This window comes from Ostrea edulis, chromosome 4, assembly GCF_947568905.1.
Source record: "Ostrea edulis chromosome 4, xbOstEdul1.1, whole genome shotgun sequence".
Taxonomy (NCBI): domain Eukaryota; kingdom Metazoa; phylum Mollusca; class Bivalvia; order Ostreida; family Ostreidae; genus Ostrea; species Ostrea edulis.
The window spans coordinates 83688539-83713053 of record NC_079167.1 but is presented as its reverse complement, the minus strand read 5'-3'; the positions used below and the strand labels follow the sequence as shown (position 1 = coordinate 83713053).

At 37.8% G+C, this 24515-nt stretch overlaps 1 protein-coding gene across 17 annotated transcripts; it reads right to left on the bottom strand.

Moving 5' to 3' along the window:
• Window positions 1-880: 880 nt before the first annotated feature.
• On the bottom strand, window positions 881-23049 carry LOC125670677 (galactoside alpha-(1,2)-fucosyltransferase 2-like). Of its 17 annotated transcripts, XM_056164000.1 has the most exons (5): window positions 7398-7429; window positions 7142-7216; window positions 5767-5833; window positions 3068-3139; window positions 881-2917 (listed from the first exon to the last, which is right to left on the bottom strand). In XM_056164000.1, exons 4-5 carry the CDS (start codon window positions 3081-3083, stop codon window positions 1458-1460), a joined length of 1476 nt encoding a protein of 491 aa, XP_056019975.1. In that variant the 5' UTR covers window positions 3084-3139; window positions 5767-5833; window positions 7142-7216; window positions 7398-7429; the 3' UTR covers window positions 881-1457. The 17 variants fall into 17 exon arrangements, with proteins under 17 accessions (XP_056019975.1, XP_048761944.1, XP_048761948.1 ...); XM_048905987.2 differs by lacking the exons at window positions 7142-7216; window positions 7398-7429 and adding an exon at window positions 18346-18579; XM_048905991.2 differs by lacking the exons at window positions 7142-7216; window positions 7398-7429 and adding an exon at window positions 18342-18562 and having other exon boundaries at window positions 5767-5836.
• Between the last annotated feature and the right edge of the window lie 1466 nt (window positions 23050-24515).

The following is a 24515-nucleotide window of genomic DNA, read 5'->3' as shown; positions in this document are numbered from 1 at the left end:
CCTATGTATTAGACCATTAACCGAATTAAGGTGCTGGAAAACACTTTCAAGCATGTCATTATCTTAAATCATGACTTTGTAAGAAAATGTACTTTCACGAAATTACCTACTGCTTGATTGATTGATTGTATCTTGCTTAACTTGATTTTTCAGGTAATGTACGTCCTTTCGAGAATCTCTAGTTCTCTTAATTTTTCACTCATATGCCGACGTCACCAAGACCGATGAAGGGTTCTTGGTTCTTTAGCGTGCCACACCTACTGTGACACGGGACATCCGTCTTTAAGGTCATCTCCGAGGACCCGTGACATTCACACCTGATACCGAGCGTTTGTCAATGGAACTGTCACTACCTGTTTTAACGACTTCGGTCTGTCGCGACCGGGATTCGAACCCCAGCCTTCCGCATGCGGGGCGAACACTCTAACCTCTACGCCACCGAGATTAACATGCGTCACAATATGTAGTGTTCACCTGAAGAGTGCCCAACATGTGTGAAAATTAGCAGCGCTTCACCTAAAGAGTGCCCAACATGTGTTAAAATCTGTAGCGTTCACCTGGAGTGTGCCCAACATGTGTCAAAATTAGCAGCGCTTCATCTGAAGTTGGGAACATCTGAATATAACTAGAGATTCTCGAAAGGACGTACATTACCTGATAAATAAGGAGGTGGTACATTATAAATACTAAAAGACAAGACTTCATATCGACAGCAACACAAGGCAACACCTTGAATCGACCAGCAACACAAGGTTAACAACAACAGAAACTTACACCTCGGATCAAACTGCAACACAAGCAACATTTTGAATCAAGCAACAAAAAGGAACCCTATCAATTGACAAAATTAATATTTTATCTACATAGCTAAAACATATTATTAAAAAGTAAAATTTTATTGCAATGATATATACAAGTTCGCTTTAATGACAAATGCTTATCACAGACATTTTGGTACCAATTGACGAGCAGACGATAACAATAACATCATATCCCTCAATATCAATAATACTACATGCTAATAATAGATGCTCAACATTTCCAACATATTCAAAAGAACTTTTACCAACATAATGGTGATCAGATTAACGAACTATGACATCAAACATACAGTATATCAAACACTTCGGCTTACTGGTTTCTGTGTTTGAAAATGTTAGCGATTTGATCCCTAATAGGTAGCAAATTATATCCCACGTTTCTGCGGATGTTATACATGTATCTATATATTTTGCGATTGTACTTCTTGCGGATTTTCCCTATCCGCAAAATTCTGCAATTAATGGACAACCGCAGAAATGACCTGTTATAAGGAATCACGTTCATTTGTTTTCTACATTCATCCCAATCTAGAGTTCATACAAATAACCTCAATAATTGTTAACGTAGTATGCTATGGTTATACACAATTTCATCAATACTGTAAACTTCACCCAATACACTAAGAATAGTAATGGTTATAACCCTGTCCAATGTGGATAGAAATAGTCCATGAAGTTGGAACTGAACTGAGCGCGGAGACCGGATCCTTCCTTGGCAGGCCATTTGTAGTATGTCAATGTACCATTATTCAGCCAGCCCGTCCACCAGCTGAAGGAACCCACTGATGATATCACGTGATCACATGACGCCATCAATGCCATGTCTACTTCCGCTGAATTCCCAGATATAAACTCAACAGTTTTCGTCTGAGGTATGTTCGCCTTAGACCATGCGAGATCATTAGAACAAAGTATATAAATAGGACTAGAATAATTGCTGAACAATTCCATTGCTTTTTCAAAGTATTCCTTCGTAGCCACTAAATATCCGAAGCCATGATTGACCATGTCTCCACGTCTTACGTGAATAGCAATTAATGTCACATTCTTTCGCGATACATTGTATTTCTTTAAAATACCATCTATAATACTGTCAGCTTTCGTCTGGATTTGAGCTTTAAATTTCAATTGTTCCCGTAATTCTTGGGATGCATTTTGAAAATATTTCCATGATTGCAAATAACTTGCAACTCTATATGTAGCATCCGGTTTAAAGTTTCCAACATTTTTATCGTAGGAACACGCACGTGCTTCTACGCGAGGTCTGGCGCGGGCACACTCGTGTCTGTCTCTACTTATGAGAAGGTGTCTACTGCTTTTCAGCTGAAATATTCGGGATATCAGATCACTTTCTCCTACCACAAACTGCATGTCCTTGGACGCAGCAATGCCAAATCCCGACGCAAACTGAAATAAATTATTTCCAAGTCCTCCCATGAACGTGGAACACACATAGAACTTGGATGGTGCCTTTGTTGTGGCTGTTATCGGTGAGGGCAATGTGGGCTTTGTTGTGGCTGTTGTCGATGAGGGCAATGTAGGCTTTGTTGTGGCTGTTGCCGATGAGGGCAATGTGGGCTTTGTTGTGGCTATTATCGGTGAGGGCGATGTGGGCTTCCTTGTGGCTGTTTTCGGTGAGGATGATGTGGGTTTTGTTTTTGTCACATTGATAATGGAAGACGACTCTGATACTCCCGTAGATTTAGCATCTGTTACTGTTGTGATGCTTGATTTCGTGGAAGCTGCTGGGGTGCTGGATTTTACATTGGAAGATGTTGTGCTGAGTTTCGTAGCGAATGAAGTGGCACCGACTTTCGTTGGGGAAGGTAGCAGAGAGGAAGACGGAGGCACCGATGGCTTTATTTGAGTATTTGCTATTGAAGTAAGTTCTATATCAGTTTTTGTTGCAACCGGAAGTGGATCTCTGAATGTCGTGGACTTGATGAGGCCATTGGATGACATCCGATTACCTTGTAGCATGACATTCAGAATTTTTATTGGTTTAAAGTGGTCTGGTCCCAATCTTTGACTCAACATAACTAGGGTGCTGAAAGCTACCATTGTTGCAAACAGACTTGCAACGAGACATGCTGAATCTAAAATGATAAGTTATTAAATCATGAAAACACCAACTCGACTTTTTCGCTATACTTATATTATCTATAGTTACGTTAGCGTGGAAATAGAGATATGACAGTGGTATCTGTAATAGATAGATGGCATCTTTATGAGAAATGTTTACCTACATCTTTTGAGATTCATGGAAATGGTTTGAACGGTTTCTAAATCTCATGTCGACTCAGTGAGATATCTTTAGTCTGCAAAAAGAAAGAACATGTGTTAAAAATGCATAATCCGCGCCTAGAGAGATTATTATAATTTCATTCCCAAAAGTGAAAGGAATTGGGGAGCAGGCAGTGCAGTAAACACCATAATGTCGCGTTTGTGAACTCTGATCCGCGCCTCGTCAAAACGACAGCAGAGCAGTCATCTTTGTGTCCCCTACACTGCGAACAGACACACAAACTGTTGCTTGGTTGGTTGGATAGTGTTTGCTGAGAATATTTCACTCATATGGAGACATCACCCCTGCCGGTGAAGGACTGCAAAATTTAGACCTATGCTCGGCGCTTACAGCCTTTGAGCAGTGAGGGATCTTTATCGTGCCACACCTGCTGACACAGGGCCTCAGTTGTTGTGATCTCATCCGAAGGACCGCCCCATTTAGTCGCCTCTTACGACAAGTAAGGGTACTGAGGACATATTCTAACTGGATCCATACGGGAGGAATTGACAGGGGGGAGATACACGAAAGGATAAAATACATGTATCATATTCACACCTCTGTTGCTAGGAGTTGAGGGAGTTGATAGGTATCAAAAGATATTAAGTAGTGATATAAATTATCGAGAGCACTGCATCAGTGTATAGCATTGACTTTATCTCAGGATCCTGTTTATAAAATTTTCGACGATTGTTGTCCCGCAATAGTTTAATTTGTTTTGTTTTCCCTCGGGGGAGAGTCTTAAAGGACACATCTCGTGTTTTCAAAGTATACAGAATTATCTGCATTTTGTCTTCCTTATGCTTATAGAAATTAATTGTAATAGTTCGTTCACTGAAGTATTGCGATAATTTGCCACAATACGGACTTAAATCTAAGCCCCGATTTCAAAAAGCCTAGTTAATTAGATAGGTAGTCACGTGGTACAGTGACGTCATATGCGACCTTCGTCGATCAACTTGTTGTAACAGTAGTGTTAGATATTTTTAAAAACTCGGGTTTTAGGGGCCTAATTTATTTACCATGGATAACATTTATTTCGATGTTGACAAATTTCCCGAGTCTTATATCTTTTAGCCACCAGTGCATACAAATAGCGACCCAAATGTAGCGAGGAAAGCGAATATGAAATCTGCCTAAATTTGCGAATAAATAATGTTTACATGGGATCACTGTCTAAACACTATTTGGGAATGCCATTTCTGTAAACAACTGTAATTAGCGTTGTTGCTTTTCTGAAACAAACAGTGCAATTATTATAAAATTTATTTTTGGAGAAGTTAGATAGGCCTAAATTATAATACGATTATGTAGCATTGACAACTAGGCCTACTGTCACGGGTGCATTTCGGGGAAAAAAATATAATAAAAATGATCAAACTTATTGTGAAAATCACAATACTTTTAAATCATTTTATTCAAGCAATTTTATTAATCATTATATTTTGTTATCTACACGTTGTTACTTGGGAAGTGGGAGCGCGGCGTGCTGTTGTTGTAAACACGTACGCGTTCCTTAAAAAAAAAAAATGAAAGCATTATAATTCAATTCAAAGTTGGGAAATATCATATTTTATTATTTATAATTGAAAGTTCTATTATCTTTTATCTTTAAATTTCGTTTTTAAAACTACCAGTTGGTAGACACTGCTAGCAAAGTTCTGTCTATATGTTGTTACAAGGTGAAGGTCAGTTGGTGCGAGTGTGTATTGAATTTGAGAGCAGAACGGAATGCATATGCGGTAGGCCTATATGTAACAGTGCGAAGCTTCGATAGAACCATTTTCTCGCAGTTTTTTTTCGTCTTTGTCCAAGAGCTTGTTTGAAAAAGTACAGGGACAAATTCTACTGGGTTTTTTTTTATGGCAAAGTCGTTGTGCCGACAAAAAATATTCACGTCTTGTCCCTCATACCTTCCTTCGAAAATTGAAAAAAACATAGTCCAAATCATCTCTACTGACAGCAAGTACACCCTTAAACGGCACAAAACAACCCAATGCAGTGTTATTTACAAGCCGTTAATGTGATAATTGTTTGTTTGTCAATTAAATCTAATCTGTTTATGAAATGTCTAACAACTGTTTTCAAATCTTCTCGCTCGAGGTCGCATATGACGTCACAGATAATGGCGCGTAAAATATCGAAGAAAATATGCATATCGCAAGATTTGAATTTCATCGCTATCAAACTCGAAAACTACGCAAACTGTTTCTTTTAAAACACATGTAAAGTAGTTTTAGGCATGAAATGAATTAATTTTGCTGAAAAAATTAAAAAGTTTAAAAACATGCGATGTGTCCTTTAAAGGTTGAAATCATTAACTGACAGGACACGTGATCACGTGTTTTCCCCGATGTTATCATTTGAAGGAAGTTGAAAAATCATTCCCTGCATCTAGAAAGTATTCGACAATATCAAACGTAAACGAAATACATGTAGGCATATCAAAATACCTATTTATAGTGTACCAGGTATTTGAATGGTATCATGTTTAAATGTATTGTCGCTCTATTTCTTTCGTCTGTTCCTCATATAAAGACACCCCCATCCCCCCAACCCTAAACAAAAAAACCCAGACACACGCACACACGTACACATACACGGGCGACTATAAAGCTCACCTAAGCTCGTCCTGGTGTTCTTTAATAAAAGATTATTTACCGATTTATCTGAACTTGAATTCACCACACATCGTAAGGCTGCTTCTACATCAACATTACTGAATTTCCTGCTTTTGTGGAGATAAATAATAAATTAAAGTAATAAGACCAGAACAAAATCAAACAAGTGCATAAAGAAATCAATTGATTGTTGGTACTTGTTTAAAAGTAACTTAAAAGCCTCCAGACCCCGGACTCCACAGACTCACAACGCCAGGATCCGCCACTGCTATAGGTGTTTCAGAGAAAAATAGACAAACTTGAGTTTAAATTATTCTAAAGGCTAAACCAATTACTCTGAATTATTAATCGATAGTATCGGATACAGAGGGTGGCGTGGATGCAATATAATTAGGTTTATTTCCGTTTCTGATGTATTTTGAAAATGTGTTCAGTCTGGGACGTTGTTCAGGTGCAGTCATTGCTTTTCTATCGGAAGCAGATAAAATCAATTTTATTTGTTGTTCTGCATATGTTAAATTTATAGAAAAAAATATTCGCCAATGTAGGATGTAACATCTCATTTTTTCAGATTTAAAATGAATTGTGTTTCAAGTAACTTTCTACGAAAAATGGCAAAATATCTGTAAATATCTTAAAATACACAGTCCATCCTCTGATCAATAAAATTATACATAGTGCCTTGGTAAAGTCACATACACATGTTGGCCCGATGGGTCAGGTTTAAAATTGTGTAAACTTTGTATTGAATATTTCTATAACATATTTAATGTAATTATGATGAAATATTTTATTAACTTACCAACTAATAGTAAGGCGTTTAAAAGTTTTACTCAAGTATTTAATCCTCAAGTGTGTCTAAGCGGGAATGCACGCAATTTACGCTAATCGGACGAATGAAGAAGTCCGTGTACATCTGGGTAGGTGCGTTTATATATAGTAGTCACTAACATTTTATGATTTATGAGACATCGATGATCAAAACGTGGTATGTTTTACAATGACCAATAAAAGAAATATATCTTTATCGATCCAGGATGCACAAGTTTCATAAAATTGATTCCGACCACAATATATTGCATGTAAACAAAAGCTGTATTCAAATATTACGCTCGAATGCAATAAATCAACGAATACACACTCCACTAGGGTCTGAAGGAGAACTAGAATCGCTTGCAATGTACTAACCGTTGACTGCGCCCTCGATGTGCACACACTATTATTCTTACCTGAATTACCTTTGAGTTTTGATTATCATTTTCAACTTCAATTTCGAAATGCCCTGCACGCACTCAGGTAGAACACGAAACATATGACTAAAATCACTTACATACAACTGGACATTTTGTTTCCACGCCTCGGGGAAGTTTGACCATTTCGTGACAGAGATCAATGATTAAAAGAAATAACCTTACCCGGTGTAGGTATGTCGACGAGGCTACGCCTGACTGGTTTCTCCCATTTCCGAACAGTTAGGACTTTTAAAACGACTACGGTAAACAATGCTTTATGAAGAACACATAGCATTAGATGATTTTCACAAAAATACTTCTCAATGAAATGTGTACAAATCTCTCCCCCCCCCCTCTCTCTCTCCATTAAACCGGATTAAATATATATATATATATATATATATATATATATATATATATATATCTGACAGAAATTTACCTCGTGGCTCCTTAATACATGATTGTGGATCAAGTACGATAACTTAAACAGAAATCACATTATAGTATATCCGCCTTACCCGGAATAATCAGTCAGAAATCACCTGCCTATTTCAGTACAGTTCCGGTTTACACATACCGGTTTTAACGCTTCACTAATTTTCAAGGGTATATGTAAATCTCAATTAAGGTAGTTCCACCCTCAGGTGACTTATCAATATTAATTATTGAAATTGGATATACTGTATCAAATTCTATTCAATATAGTTTAATTTGATTAATAACCAAATAAAATGTGTATGTTTCACCTTTTTTATGATGTCAGATATACAAAAATAGAAGTATAGGTCAACATAAGGAAATCACACATTTTAGTAAAACAGAATACATGTATTAATTAAATAATTGATTATCTATGGAATATATAAATCTTTTTATTATCAATATTTTACTTATCTTATTTTTTTTTTTACTTTATCCAGTAATAAAATTCCTCTGAAAGATATATTTATATCATGCGCAAAGTTTAATTTGATAAAGATTTTTGCAAAAACCTAAGACATCATACGAGAATCGATCTACCTTAAAGACCCATCTCATGACCGTACGGTCAGTGAAAATGTAGGCGGAGCCTAATCTAAACAGATGTTATTTACCTGGAGTGGACAGGGTCTACCAAGGTGTTAATTGCTATATCCCATGTCACTCAAAGAAATACACAGAGACAGAATATGATAGAAATCTACCCGTCCTTGCTTTTTTATAGTTTTGATATACACAGGATCTGTCTCAGGGACCTCTGCAGAGTTCTGTGGTCATAGTCTTTGAATAATGGTTGTATTCCTATGGGTAGCTGACACACATTCTACACCCTCTCTCTCTCGCTCTCTCTCAGTCATTGACTCAATCAATAATTTCTGTTATAAATATAGAGGTATCATAAATTGATGACATAAATTATTTAAATAAATTACAAGTTTTAGAAATTATTGTGTTGATTATTGTTTGATTTCTGATTGTGTAATTTATTCTGTTATGGGGTCTTTTTAAAAACAATTGAATTACAAGAAAATAGCAGTTGTGGACAGATCAAAGATATTTCTTTGTGGAATTAGAACACCAATTAAAGCACAAAATATAGAGTACACCTGATACTCACTGCTACGCAATGCTGTGCTCTAATAGGTGAACCCGATCTGGTTCATTCTAATCAATCTACCGGTATTAATCAAACAATCTTCATGTGAATAATCCCGTGGGGATCCGGGTTAGAATAGGTCCTCAGTACCCCCTTGCTTGTCATAAGAGGCGACTAAATGGGGGGGGGGGGGGGGGGGGGGTCCTTCGGATGAGACCGCAAAAACCGAGGTCCCGTATCACAGCAGGTGTGGCACAATAAAGATCCCTCCCTGCTGAGCATAGACCGAAATTTTACAGCCCTTCACAATATTCAATCAATCATGTGAAAAACATGAAAACATGGCATGTTCCTTTAAGAGTAAGATATTTTTTATTTCTTTTAGTCACGCTGCTCGCGTGTCCTTAACTGTTTGACTTATTTTGAATGAAAAGAGATTAACCTTGGTCAGTATGGTCACACAGACTGTATCCTGTACAGCTGCACGGCCGGAGACATGACCACAAACTCGACCATGTGAGAACCATGTGCTGGCGAAGTCATTGATTGATTAACAAACACGTGGTACACAACAGAATTAATAAAATGATGAATGTACTTGAGCGTTATATCCTATTTTAACGATTGCTTTGTTTTAATCCATGTTTCACGACTACAATCCGATTAAATAGAAGACATAAAAATAGGGCGCTAAAGTCAATGATGAAATATGCGCCGCTAAAGTAAATGATAAAGATACACCGCTAAAGTAAGTGATAAAGGTACGGCGCTAAAGTAAATGATAAAGGTACAGCGCTAAAGTAAATGATAAAGGTACAGCGCTAAAGTAAATGATAAAGGTACAGCGCTAAAGTAAATGATATAAAGGTACGGCGCTAAAGTAAGTGATATAAAGGTACGGCGCTAAAGTAAATGATAAAGGTACGGCGCTAAAGTAAATGATATAAAGGTACAGCGCTAAAGTAAATGATATAAAGGTACAGCGCTAAAGTAAGTGGTCTATCCATTAAGAAATATTGAGATCCCTCTAAATCTACTGAAGATGGAATTTTACATCCTAAAGTTTATACATGTACACATGATTTTTTTTTTACTTTCCCCAGACATCTTTCTTACATTTTACTAATGAAAGATGAAGATAATGAACAGTGATCATTCTCATAACGGGTACCTGTAAAGTGCGAAACGAAACGAAATCTACCGAAACGAAACCCACCGAAACAGACTGCATAACCGAACTCTTTTAATTATGATTATTAAAAATGGTATCTCAGGAGCCTGTGAAAGTTACCACATATACATAAAATTCGTCTCTCCTTTGATGTAGGTTTTCGGCTTGACTGATACAAAGTTTTAAAAGTTGGAAGGGGGGGGGGGGGGTGAGTAAGCACCATGCGCAATTAGTTTCGTTTCGTTTCGCACTTTACAGATACCCTTCTCATAACTCCTAAAAGAAATACAAAATAGAGAGTTGGGCAAACACGGACCCCTGGATACGGTATACCAGAGGTGGTTACGGGTGCCTAGGAAGAGTAAGCATCCCCTGTCGACCGGTCACACCCGCCATAAGCCCTCTATCTTGATCAGGTAAACATAGGTAAAATCAGTGTGCCAAGAACGACCTAACAATCGGTATGAAACACGTCAGACAACATTTGACCTAATGATAGGTTGTATTGGCAAACTAGATCGTTATGTTTAAACGAGACTGTTGAAACTCCTGTAACATCAACTTGTTCTTCAACAGCATGCCTCGATTTAAATATGATCAGACGCAAAACAAGCTCTTGTGTATCGAATCAGTTGAGAGATAAAGACACCATATGCAGGTGATAATGGAATATTGCTACATAAATATGGAAAATAAACGATGGAGAAACTGAAATCATTCCGTTTGTCATAAAGGTGATTTATTAGTTTGCCGTTAAAATTATTTTTCAATAAAATATCTAAATAGGAAGCAGATGTGGGGGACTGTGGTGCTAATGCTGAACTAAAGTAAAACATTATTACATGTATCCTACTGCTGAGGAACACGTACCCAAATTGTTAATTTAACTTCCAACATTGGTGCAACATACATTGCACCTTAATGGTGCGAAATGGGCATATTACATAAGAATACAGCGGCGCAAGTTCATGAAATTCACAATCTTACGTATTCCCGTCCATCAATGTGTTATTTCAAGAAAAATGAGCATATCCTTACAAGGGCGTTGATCTGTTCAAATGTTAACGCACTGACGGAACAGATCATCCGAATCAAGTTTCTTAAAAATACACAAATTCACATTAATCATGGTACCTAATACGTTTGGGTCTATAAATAAATGGGACAATGCAAACCTTATCACATGCACAAGAACTTGGGATCATGATCATTCCATACCACCCCCAACATACGCACCTTGTCACCTTACTTTTCTGATATTTCTTTCTACTTATGTTTTGTAAATATGCATTAAAGATCATCCAACATTGTTATTTTTCGTCTCTGTCACTTATTATTAAAATTCGCGTTATCAATGATTATATGTTATAATCACTGACGAAAAATAACAAAGTAGAAAAAATAATTCTTACTCAGATTAAAAACAAGGTGATAAGGTATGTGTACTGGGGGTGGGGTGGATGATCATGATCCATGCACCAAGTCATCATAATGAAATATCCACAGCACAATATAAAAAACCTCCATTCGTTATAAAAACCGCCATATCATTAAGAAATAACACAAGTACATATTGAAAAAGATCCATCTTTTGAAAAAACACCACCATGAATGTAAAATGCACCAAATAATCATGATAAAAACAAAGAATGTAATAAAGTGTCACCATCTTAACATAAAAGAACCACAGCATATAATGAAAAAGCTCATTACAAAAAAGCACCACCTACTCATGAAAGAACCACAGCATATAGTAAAAAAGCACCACCTACTCATGAAAGAATCACAGCATATAGTAAAAAAGCACCACCTTATCATGAAAGAACCACAACATATAATAAAAAGCACCATCTTATTATGAAAGAACCACAGCATATAGTAAAAAAGCACCACTTTTTCATGAAAGAACCACAACATATAATAAAAAGCACCACCTTATCATGAAAGAACCACAACATATAGTAATAAAAGCACCACCTTACCATGAAAGAATCACAGCATATAACGAAAAAGCACCACCTACTCACGAAAGAGCCACAGCATATAATAAAAAAAGCACCACCGTATCATTAAAGAGCCACAGCATATAACTGTTATTGTGTTTGTGCAAATAAATCATTGTCTATGTTTATGGTATCACAGAGTTCGGACCCAAAACGGGTTTAGACCCTGTGTTATGACGTACAAAACTCAACTAGCCTGGTTTTGTCGGGGGGGGGGGGGGGGTCACATATTGTATAGGACTCTTTTTAAAATTTCGATACGATACACGACTCTTTTTATTACATGCTTATTGCAATTTGTTTGATATAATATTAGTATGTACTAGTTAAAGTATAACATTGAGGAAGTGTTAGTAATCTTTAAACTTCACTTCCGGATATAACACTGGTCTCGGATTACTGAGATTGGATTATTCCTCCCCGGTACTCTATCACACCATTAGCACATGTTTCACACATCGAACATAAGGTTTTTGCGTGTACCAAATAACTTGGTACACCCCAAGTCCAAGATTCATGGTTGGGTAACCATGCTTTGTATTTCTAATTATCAGATCAATAATTATCAATGATTAGTAAGAATTAAGGAAGGGTCGCGCTTTCTGAATACGGTGTGTCAGTTACCGGACTTGGTATGGAGCATTGAATATTAAAACAAAAACACAAAAATTTGGGTGGCTTGGGCGACCAACAGAAACAAGAGAACAATTTTTAAAAGATATGCTCTCTCTCTCTCTCTCTCTCTCTCTCTCTCTCTCTCTCTGAGGTATCTGTTATGCCTCATCACTAACACTTCATGAAAATAATACAAATAGTGTGTTTTCATCATCATTTTCAGAAATGATATCTAGGAAACGCATGGAAGTATTTTCTATCATGCCTGAAAATATCCAAAACAATAGTTTTAGTAAGCTCTTAGCTTAAAAAATCCATTTGAAAAGACATGGCAGACACTCTTGAAACCTGAAGATATATTGAATGTGTATGAAAAAGCTAATAATACTTGAAAACTACTCACTATGTACCCTCACCTGGCTGTTGGATACAGGTAAACTCCCCTTGAGGGCACAAATCATTAAAACACAGCCAGTACAAAATTGCACCAATAAAGATACATTTCGTAAATGCTGATGATATTGATTAAAGGATAAAAACATGGAAGGGTTATGATAATAGAGACAACAAAGAGTTTTCATTTCTCGTGTGAAACATGTACTAAGTATGTTGTTAGACGTTTTCTCGTCACTCGATTTGGTCCCTCGCTTCGCTTGGCACCAAATCTTTTGGTACTCGGAAAAAAAGTTTACCAACATATACATACAAATGGAAGACCTAAATAAAACTTTACACAAAGCCGATTTCTGAAATTTCAGGTCTTCTAATTGACGACATATGAATTATACTCCTACCACGGTTATTGCAAAGAAGAGTGGAATGCCGCCGTCATTATTCTGCGATATACCTTCATTACGTAATAATTGATGGTGAGAAAAATTTATACTCATCTCGCTTGCACGTCGTATTTTGCTAATGCAATAATAAAGTCGATGAATGATAATTCGATTTCATAATCATAAAAATATGTTGGAAAACAAACTCATAAATGACTGAAGAACACTTGTCATTCAGTTTAAACCAATCGTCTGCATTCCGAGAGCGATACACATGTAAACATGATGGCGATGCACAGACAAGTTTTTCTTGAATTGTTTATTCCAAGCAATTATGAAATAATCTGTTAATATCAAACTAATCACCTGAAATATCTTTTTTTTTTCAAAATAGATCTAGAATACCCCTAACATCTCACCCTTTTCGTCAGCAGAAAACAATGTATCGTGTTCGTTTCGGAAACTGAAATGATGTCACAGTGACCTAAATCTTAACTATATAGGAAAACGATCTGCTGTATATTTCTTAGCCGCGGTGGAATAGAAATAAAGTTCTTGTTTTCGTGTAGGTTATAGGATAACTTCCTTGGTCTCAAATGTTGTTTGAAATTTGAAATCCTCGGCTAACGCCTTGTCTTTTATATTTCAATGTAATATTTCTCCATTTCGGAGGTTATCCTGCAACATACACGAAAACGCGATCATTATTACGAGTCCTAAAAATTTTGAAGCATATTCATGTACTAATTACAATAAAAGCACTGGTCTGTTAAGTCATATAAGAAGCCCATAGGTAACCTAGTTCCAGAAGTCTTCCGAATTTACAAGCATAACAACCATTCTCTCACCAGAGGGCATGGAGCTCTGGGTAAAGACTAGAGGCCTCGGGAACTAAATAAACAGAAGGAAGCAGACAATTGAGAATAATAGAGAGGGAGAAGAAAGAAAATAAGACATGCGTGGAGGGGATGGGAGGAGAGAGATAAGTGGATGGAAGAGCAGGAAAGAGAGCAGGAGAGAAGTGGCGGGGAGCGGAAGTGGGGACCAAATGAAAAAATAAGATTAAACATTTTTATTTAAATTAAGAATTTTCTCAGTTTTAAAGCACGTTCGATTCTATGACAGCTGTTGTAATCTAACGTTAGCGAAGACATTGATTGCTGTGTTTAATGTACTCCCCCAATCTCTTCATTCACGACGTGGTGGTCAATTTGAATAACTGAAAGATGTTTAAAAGATTCTTCCTTTATAATAAGTCATCTTCTTAATACATCTTCAGATAGGCAAAAGGCAATTTGAACACGTTTCATATATACATGCGTTCTCCTCCTTCTCGTGTATGAATACGAATCACTGGTCCGGGTGGTTTTAATCAGACTAAATTGTGTCAATCATAAAGGTCTCTTAGAAATTATCCAACTCATGTCTTCAGTTTTTGATAAAATCTCAGATATTTCAAGCAGACATCGACTTTTTCATACGTTCTCCTTTTGTTCATTTGTCGTTTGAGGGAGATTGAAGGGGAGATAAATATAGAATCGATCTGTATATATCAAAGGCCCCTCCTCAAAGGGAAACGTTTTCTATATTAATGTTAATGAAGGTAAAACACACACAACTTTACGAAATGAATACTTTTAATTGTTCATTTCAGAAATCAACTATATTTTCATACTGCTTTTTTATTAAATGAAAGAAGGATAACAGTACTAGTTTTTGGAAACCTCGCACTAAATCAAACACACTTATACTTCTATACGAATGCTGTAGAAAAATCTAAGCAAACTCTCTACATGATTCGAAGTATATACACGTACATAATCATGTAGTTTTTGCACCGACATCGTATACCTGTGGTCCCTATATCGTTACAGTAAACACGTGAATGTAAATGTGTGTCTTATGAATGTAAATACTTAAAAATATAATGTTGTCCAATCCTGCGCTCATAATCGGAGATTCGGGGACATATTTTTTTATTTCTCGGTCTGTCCGCATAAAATGACCATAACTATTGAATGGATGGCCATCGGTATTTGATATTTTGCGTGTGTATTCCTTGTGATAAAACCTTTCTTTTGATATCAAATTTTTTCATATTGTCACCTTGACTTTGGGGTTTGACCTACTTTTGAAAATCTGTAATCATGGCCATGATCTACTTTGCTGACATACCGAGCATCAATCATTGCTTCACAAACATTTGTTGTTTTCATGGAAACTGTTTATGAGTAAAATTATATCTTTTTTTATAATTCATGGATCCAGATAATGAGGAAATTTATATGCAAAAATCTTCCAGGGAATAATGGGAATGGTAATGGTAATATTTCTATATGAGGGAAAGTTTTCTGAGGGAATAAAATGTGTGTGTTTTATATACATGTATATATAAAATCTTTCGGGGGGGGGGGTTAATGTTTCTATGTAAGGGTACGTCTCTAAGGAATACAATCTCTGTATTACATATACATGTCTATATATGTACATTTTATATAATCTTCCAGGAGAAGGACATTTTTGGCGGGAAACCCCCTGGGAAGAGAAGCTTTGTTAGGGATGTGTTTCAATATGACACCGGAAACACATACGATCATACTGATCTCAAGCACAGGGGCTAAGCCCGTTTTGGCCCTGTGATCTCAAGCTCGATCTGTTAATTTTTAGGTCACCTGAGTTTACTATTACATGTACCAATGGTTGTCGTCCGTCGTCGTGCGTCCGTACGTTCTTGATAACTGCTATTCCATTTCTTTTCAAATTTGGTATGAAGCATCTTTGGGACAAGGGAGATATACATTGTAAATTTCAGGACTCCTGCACCCCTGAAGCCTTAGGGGCGGAACAAAACGGCCCAAATTGATCAAATTTTCAAAAATATTCCTCTCTACAAGCCAACATATATAAGGAAAACCAAATGCATAGAGATGTAGAGCAGGAAGGCCCCTACCAAACTTGTAAATTTCATGAACCCCAGAGTAGGGGTTCTGACCCCAGGACGGGACCAATCTTAGTATTTAGTGTTTATATGAAAAACATTTGAAAAACTGGATATCTAGAAAGAGCAAGTACAATGTAGTCCTTTATCAAACTTGTAAATTTGATGATCCCAGGGGTAGGTGTTTTGGTATCAGTTTGGGGTTAAAATGGTCAGTTATTAAATGTGTGAACAATATAATAGTTTTTAACTTCTTGATATCTACCATTCCAATTCTTTTTAAATTTGGTATTGTAACGTGTAGCGGTCACCCAGCCAAGTGCTGATCAAGAGAGAGAGAGAGACTCTACCACATCACTAGAAAAGCTAGCTCTCTAGCGAGGCAGTATAAGTTCCCTCTTATACTGACCGCTACATAAAATCTAAATGCATATTCAGGAATAGCAGAAACGGATGTACAGAAAATGGTGAATTTCGCAACCCCAGGGTCTTGACTTCAGGATGGGTCCAAATTAGTCATATCGTTTAATGTTAATAAGTATATTATGTGTAAGTGTATGCACTTTTGAGGACACTTGATTTTTAAGAACACATCTTGTTTTATACTGTTGCTGAATATTGGAATTTAGCTTAGATATTCAGGACAGAATTTTTTTTCTAGATTCCATAGACCTTGTGATACTTTAAACTTGGTACTCAGGTGACCGATAAGGTCTGTGGGCCTCTTGTTATAATAGTAATAATACATGTACTATCTATGGCACATTTAGAATATAATACACAGGTCCCACCCCTCGTATAGCGACGAAAATTCATACAGAAATCAAGGTCATAAGAACGATAAGTCGTACATGTTGTACACATGCATCTATACGAGATGAAATAAAATTCAGGGGGAAAAAATCTAAAATTTATCTGGATATTTAAAAAGTCACCCTAAGAAATTTAGAAATTGAAAATACTACAAATATTAATTCAAAATTCAAGAAAATGTCTTGAATTTGAGATTATCGACGTGAAAATTCAAGATGATAATTCATCAATTTCAATTTTAAACATATGTTGTTTGAATTTCAAGCCAGTAACTTGAATTTTCAAGATGATAATAAAAACACCAGGTTACATTGGGTCATTTTATTAATCACTCTCCGGGTTCCACGTGGATCCAGGTCCCAAGGAGGGGTCTTACACATTCACACATGTTACATGGCAAAGCTACACCGCTTATAGTATTCTACAATTGATTGCTTGCTTATTGTTTTACACCATGTTTTAAAACTGAGGCTTCTGGTCAAATACCAGCTGTTGAGACAGATTACATCGTTATACCTGAACAATAAATATTCTGCACCCTCAACAAGAATTAGATTTCAATGTTAGTTGTCAATTATAAAGACAAGGCTTTCTAGTGATGTAATTACAAGTACATACAATTACTCGTGCATCCCGCTACTGCTTATAGTTGTGTTCTGTTATCTTTTTTGTCTATTTTTGAAACATGAGAACCTACGTGACGTAACGCTGAACTCCTAAAACTGGGGGTAATGGAGAGACAGTTTAATGCTGACACTGCGAGGTACTACCGTGTTATGTCATAGACGCGGCTTATTGTTAAGTGCAATTATGGTGAACATCCTCATCCGCGTGTGTGTGTGTGTATATATATACATACATACATACATACATACATACATACATACATACACATACATACATACATACACACATACATACACATACATACATACATATACATACATACATATATACACATACATACTTACATACATACATACATACATCCGCGTGTGTGTGTGTATATATATATAAAAGGGAAGTCGTTGTGGCCGAGTGGACTTACGCACTGGTTCAACAATCTTGCTAGGCGGTGGGTGCCGTACGTCGCTGGTTCGACCCTGGGCTGGGGCGAAAATTTTCAGTACCTAGTTGTGATTATTTAGTGCTTTATATATTAATTAATTGATTATCACATTTATCGTTTAGATCCTAGGGGTAAACGTAAGGTTGGGTGTTATAATTGTTTGTTTGTGCTTTATATATATATATATATATATATACTTAACATATATATATATATATATATATATACTTAACATACATACATACATACACACACACATATATATGCATACATTTGTATACACATATACATGTACATGCGTGTGTATAAAGCACCGAAATTACATTCAACTCTTTAATTTAAACATTTGATTCCTAAGTGCAGCAATATAGCAGCGTGTGACCAGCGCGCTAGACAAATCTATTATAATAAACGTATCTTACTCACATGAAGGGATTCCTCAGCAGTTAAAAGCATGGGAAACGTGACATGCATTTACAAATCGCAGTAAATTCATATATACACCTGACGAGAGTTGTTAGTTTTCCTCCGATATCGAACAAACTGCTTATGATACGGCTATAAATCGTCACCGACCGTGATAACTGAACAACGGTCCACGACGCAGTCTTATTTTACCACTGATTTATTAGTAAAATTTTATATCTCAATGAAAATACTAACACGGAAGTAACCTTTCAACTTAAAGCGAAACCCTATCTAATATATTAAAAAAAAAAGAATTTTATAATTTACACAAAATGTAGATAACAGGAAAACGTGCAGGAGTCTAGTTTATAAAAACAATGGGATGACAGAAACAGTCAGAATTAGGCCGCTGTTTGTATACTCCGCACATGTAAACAAAATAGACAATTAGTTAGTATTTTTGTTGAATAAAGGGAATAGGGATTTGTCTATGGTCTAAAGATATGCAATAAATGTGAACATTTGTCGTTTTCGAAAGCCCATCGATGTCGAACCAATATTTTACAGTCAGATTAAAGTAATTAAATCAAAAAGAGGAACCATTGTTCTCATAGTCTTCATAAATAGACTCACTCAATACCCACCACCGCTAAAACTCACTCACACCCACTCAAAACCCACCAACAACAACCTACACCGACCCACATCCACGCAATCCCACTAGCACCAACTACACCCACCCACATCTACTCAACCTACCAACACAAACCTACACCCAAAACACTAACACCCACTCAATCCCACTAACACCAACTACACCCACCCACATCTACTCAACCTACCAACACAAACCTACACCCACAAACACTAACACCCACTCAATCCCACTAACACCAACTACACCCACCCACATCTACTCAACCCACCAACACAAACCTACACCCAAAACACTTAACACCCACTCAATCCCACTAACACCAACTACACCCACCCACATCTACTCAACCTACCAACACAAACCTACACCCAAAACACTAACACCCACTCAATCCCACTAACACCAACTACACCCACCCACATCTACTCAACCTACCAACACAAACCTACACCCAAAACACTAACACAAACAATCCCACTAGCACCAATATCCACCCACATCTACTCAATCTCACGAACACTAATCTACACCTATATATACCAACCTACATTCACCGACACTCGTCCCGTAGGGATCCGGGTTAGAATAGGTCCTCAGTACCCCTTGCTTGTCGTAAGAGGCGACTAAATGGGGTGGTCTTTCGGGTGAAACCGCAAAAACCGAGGCTCCGTGTCACAGCAGGTGTGACTAGATAAAGACCCCTCCCTGCTCAAAGGCCGTAAGTGCGGAGCATAGGCCAAAATTTTGCAGCCCTTCACCAGCAATTGTGACGTCTCCATATGAGTGAAATATTTTCAAGAGGAACGTTAAACAATATTCAATCAATCAATCACCTACACTCATTTACATCCACCAACAGCACCATCCATCAAAACCAACCTACAATCATCCACACTCACTAACACCCACCCACCCACACTCATTAACACCCACCCACACCCCATAACACCCACCCACACTCATTGACACCTACTTAAACTCACAAACTCCCACCCAAACCCACTAACACCCACCCACACTCACTAATACCCACCCACACTCATTAACATTAACACCTACTAACACTCTCTAACTCGATCTCACACACTCACTAACACCCACCCACACTCACTAACTCCCACCCACACTCACTAACTCCCACCCACACTCACTAACACCCACCCACACTCACTAATACCCACCCACACTTATTAACACCTACTAACACTCACTAACTCCCACCCACACTCACTAACTCCCACCCACACTCACTAATACCCACCCACACTCATTAACACCTACTAACACTCATTAACACCCACCCACACTTATTAACACCTACTTACACTCATTAACACCTACTAACACTCACTAACTCCCACCCACACTCACTAATACCCACCCACACTTATTAACACCTACTAACACTCATTAACACCCACCCACACTCACTAATACCCACCCACACTCATTAACACCTACTAACACTTATTAACACCCACCCACACTTATTAACACCCACCCACACTCACTAATACCCACCCACACTCATTAACATTAACACCTACTAACATTCACTAACTCGATCTCACACACTCACTAACACCCACCCACACTCACTAACTCCCACCCACACTTATTAACACCTACTAACACTCACTAACTCCCACCCACACTCACTAACACCCACCCACACTCACTAATACCCACCCATACTCATTAACACCTACTAACACTCATTAACACCCACCCACACTTATTAACACCTACTTACACTCATTAACACCTACTAACACTCACTAACACCCACCCACAGTTATAAACACCTACTAACACTCACTAACTCCCACCCACACTCACTAACTCCCACCCACACTTATTAACACCCACCCACACTCACTAATACCCACCCACACTCATTAACATTAACACCTACTAACACTCACTAACACCCACCCACACTTATTAACACCCACCCACACTCACTAATACCCACCCACACTCATTAACATTAACACCTACTAACATTCACTAACTCGATCTCACACACTCACTAACACCCACCCACACTCACTAACTCCCACCCACACTTATTAACACCTACTAACACTCACTAACACCCACCCACACTCACTAACTCCCACCCACACTTATTAACACCTACTAACACTCACTAACTCCCACCCACACTCATTAACATTAACACCTACTAACACTCACTAGCTCCCACCCACACTCACTAACACCCACCCACACTCACTAATACCCACCCACACTCACTAATACCCACCCACACTCATTAACATTAACACCTACTAACACTCACTAACTCGATCTCACACACTCACTAACACCCACCCACACTCACTAACTCCCACCCACACTTATTAACACCTACTAACACTCACTAACTCCCACCCACACTCACTAACACCCACCCACACTCACTAATACCCACCCACACTTATTAACACCTACTAACACTCACTAACTCCCACCCACACTCACTAATACCCACCCACACTCATTAACACCTACTAACAGTCATTAACACCCACCCACACTTATTAACACCTACTTACACTCATTAACACCTACTAACACTCACTAACTCCCACCCACACTCACTAATACCCACCTACACTTATTAACACCTACTAACACTCATTAACACCCACCCACACTCACTAATACCCACCCACACTCATTAACACCTACTAACAGTCATTAACACCCACCCACACTTATTAACACCTACTTACACTCATTAACACCTACTAACACTCACTAACTCCCACCCACACTCACTAATACCCACCTACACTTATTAACACCTACTAACACTCATTAACACCCACCCACACTCACTAATACCCACCCACACTCATTAACACCTACTAACACTCATTAACACCCACCCACACTTATTAACACCTACTTACACTTATTAACACCTACTAACACTCACTAACTCCCACCCAAACCCACCCACACTTATAAACACCTACTAACACTCACTAACTCCCACCCACACTCACTAACACCCACCCACACTCACTAACTCCCACCCACACCCCATAACACTCACCCACACTCACTAATACCCACCCACACTCATTAACATTAACACCTACTAACACTCACTAACACCCACTCACCCACACTCACTAACACCCACCCACACTCACTAACTCCCACCCACACTTATTAACACCTACTAACACTCACTAACACCCACCCACACTCACTAACACCCACCCACACTTATTAACACCTACCAACACTCACAAACTCCCACCCACACTTATTAACACCTACTAACACTCACTAACTCCCACCCACACTCACTAACACCCACCCACACTTATTAACACCTACCAACACTCACAAACTCCCACCCACACTTATTAACACCTACTAACACTCACTAACTCCCACCCACACCCCCTAACACTCACCCACACTCATTAACACCCACCCACACTCACTAACTCCCACCCACACTCATTAACACTCATTAACACTCCCTAACACTCACCCACACTCATTAACACCCACCCACACTCACTAACTCCCACCCACACTCATTAACATTAACACCTACTAACACTCACTAACTCCTACCCGCTGCTTACTTCCTTACCTTTACTACCAATGCCGGCCCTCATGTGATAAGGATTCTAAGAACAGCCAGGATCTTCAGGGAAGAATATGAGGTTCTTAATCCAGGTTCCTCAGGAAAGAATCTGAGGTTCTTAATCCAGGATACTCAGGAAAGAGTCTGAGTTTCTTAATCCAGGATCCTCAGGAAAGAGTCTGGGGTTCTTAATCCAGGATCCTCAAGAGAGAGTCTGGGGTTCTTAATCCAGGATCCTCAGGAAAGAGTTTGGGGCTCTTAATCCAGGATCCTCAGGAAAGAGTCTGAGGTTCTTAATCCAAGTGTTCGGAAATCCGTATCCGATCGATGACTCAGCCGGCCACACGCAACAGGTAGAAGTACCGACTATGTGTTACTAACACTATTCTGCGGACTTATCAATCAATGTGAAACATATGTCCCTAAGTAACTGTACACGAGGTATATAAATCCATAACATCTAAGTCCACCATTCAAATATCCGATTTCTAACGATGATTCAGGAATAAACTCGAGTACCTGACAGATAGTCAGCTACACGTGCAATTAATACGGGTATAGAGAGACATTCGAATATTGATACACGGGCGTTTAATGCAGGTATAGCGAGACATTCGAATAATTCTGAATGGTGATTAGAAAGTCAATATTGTAATGTAGATGAAAGTAGAAGCAGTAGAGGAAAAAAAGCACAATTAGCACCTTAGGTACAATGCATTGATCGGGGAAAGAGGAGAGTCGTTGAAAATGTTGTACAATTCACACACACTGCATTATGTCAGTTCTCTAGAGTCCTGATGTGATAGGTTAGAAAAGTTTAAAAAAAAAATAAAGAAATAAAAAACACCCACACATCTAGTCTAGCTCCCAAACCAAAAATTAAGGAGTACATGTACGGATTTTATTATTTGATCAAAAATATGGGATGCAACTCCACAAAGGTATCGAATGTGTTTGTATGAATTAGATACCTTGTTCTTGGAACAGAGGGAAAACTTACTAAAGGTTTATATAGGTAAAGATAAAACCTATGGTATATGCAGTTAATGTTTGTCGATGGAAATATATAGGATATGTATGGATGGATCTAGCCGTCCAGAAGGAAAATTCAGAGAGGAAAGGTGCTCCGACTTGACATTGTACTTTTTAGAGCGGCTGCGAAAATGTGAATTAAAACTAAAACCTCGGGGGTGGGGGTGGGGGGATAATCACCCTGTTGATTCGTCCCTGCATCGTTCCTCTACCACGTTAAAACCCGGGGTGGAGGACAGAGATGGGGTAATCGTAATCTGTAATCGTAATCTGCTGTAATCGATTACAGTTTTTCATGTAATCGAATGTAATCTGTAATCGTGTACTTTTAAGATTACATGTAATTGTAATCGATTACATTAATTTTGCCCTGTAATCATGATTATTTTTAGATTACTTTTTTGATTACTTTCATTAATTTTGTATATTTTTCATGGTTTTTTTTTTTTTTTTATTATCAACAAGTTTTCTTCTAATGATTTTTTATTAATATTATTTCTTGATATCTTATTCATTTAAATCAGATGCATTTATTAATTTATTTCATTCTATATGTTTTATATTTTTATTTTACAAAAAAAATTCCCTAATTTAAAGGTGCATGAAACCATATGATGTTGTGGTGTGGACCCCAGATAACTGCCTTTGCGCTTACAACACAGATATTTGCTCATCAATAAGTTTGTTATGCAAAATCTGAATGCTAAACTTAGTTGTTTTCCCAGATTTCCTCTGTGGCATAGGTTACAATGCCATATCAATTTTTAGCTTACATATCAACACTTCCCATCATAATTTTGAAAGTTATTTAAACATTTTAACCTGGTTATACCAGTTATAAGATCCTCCAGAGAATGTGGATCAATGATGGCCACTTAGCAC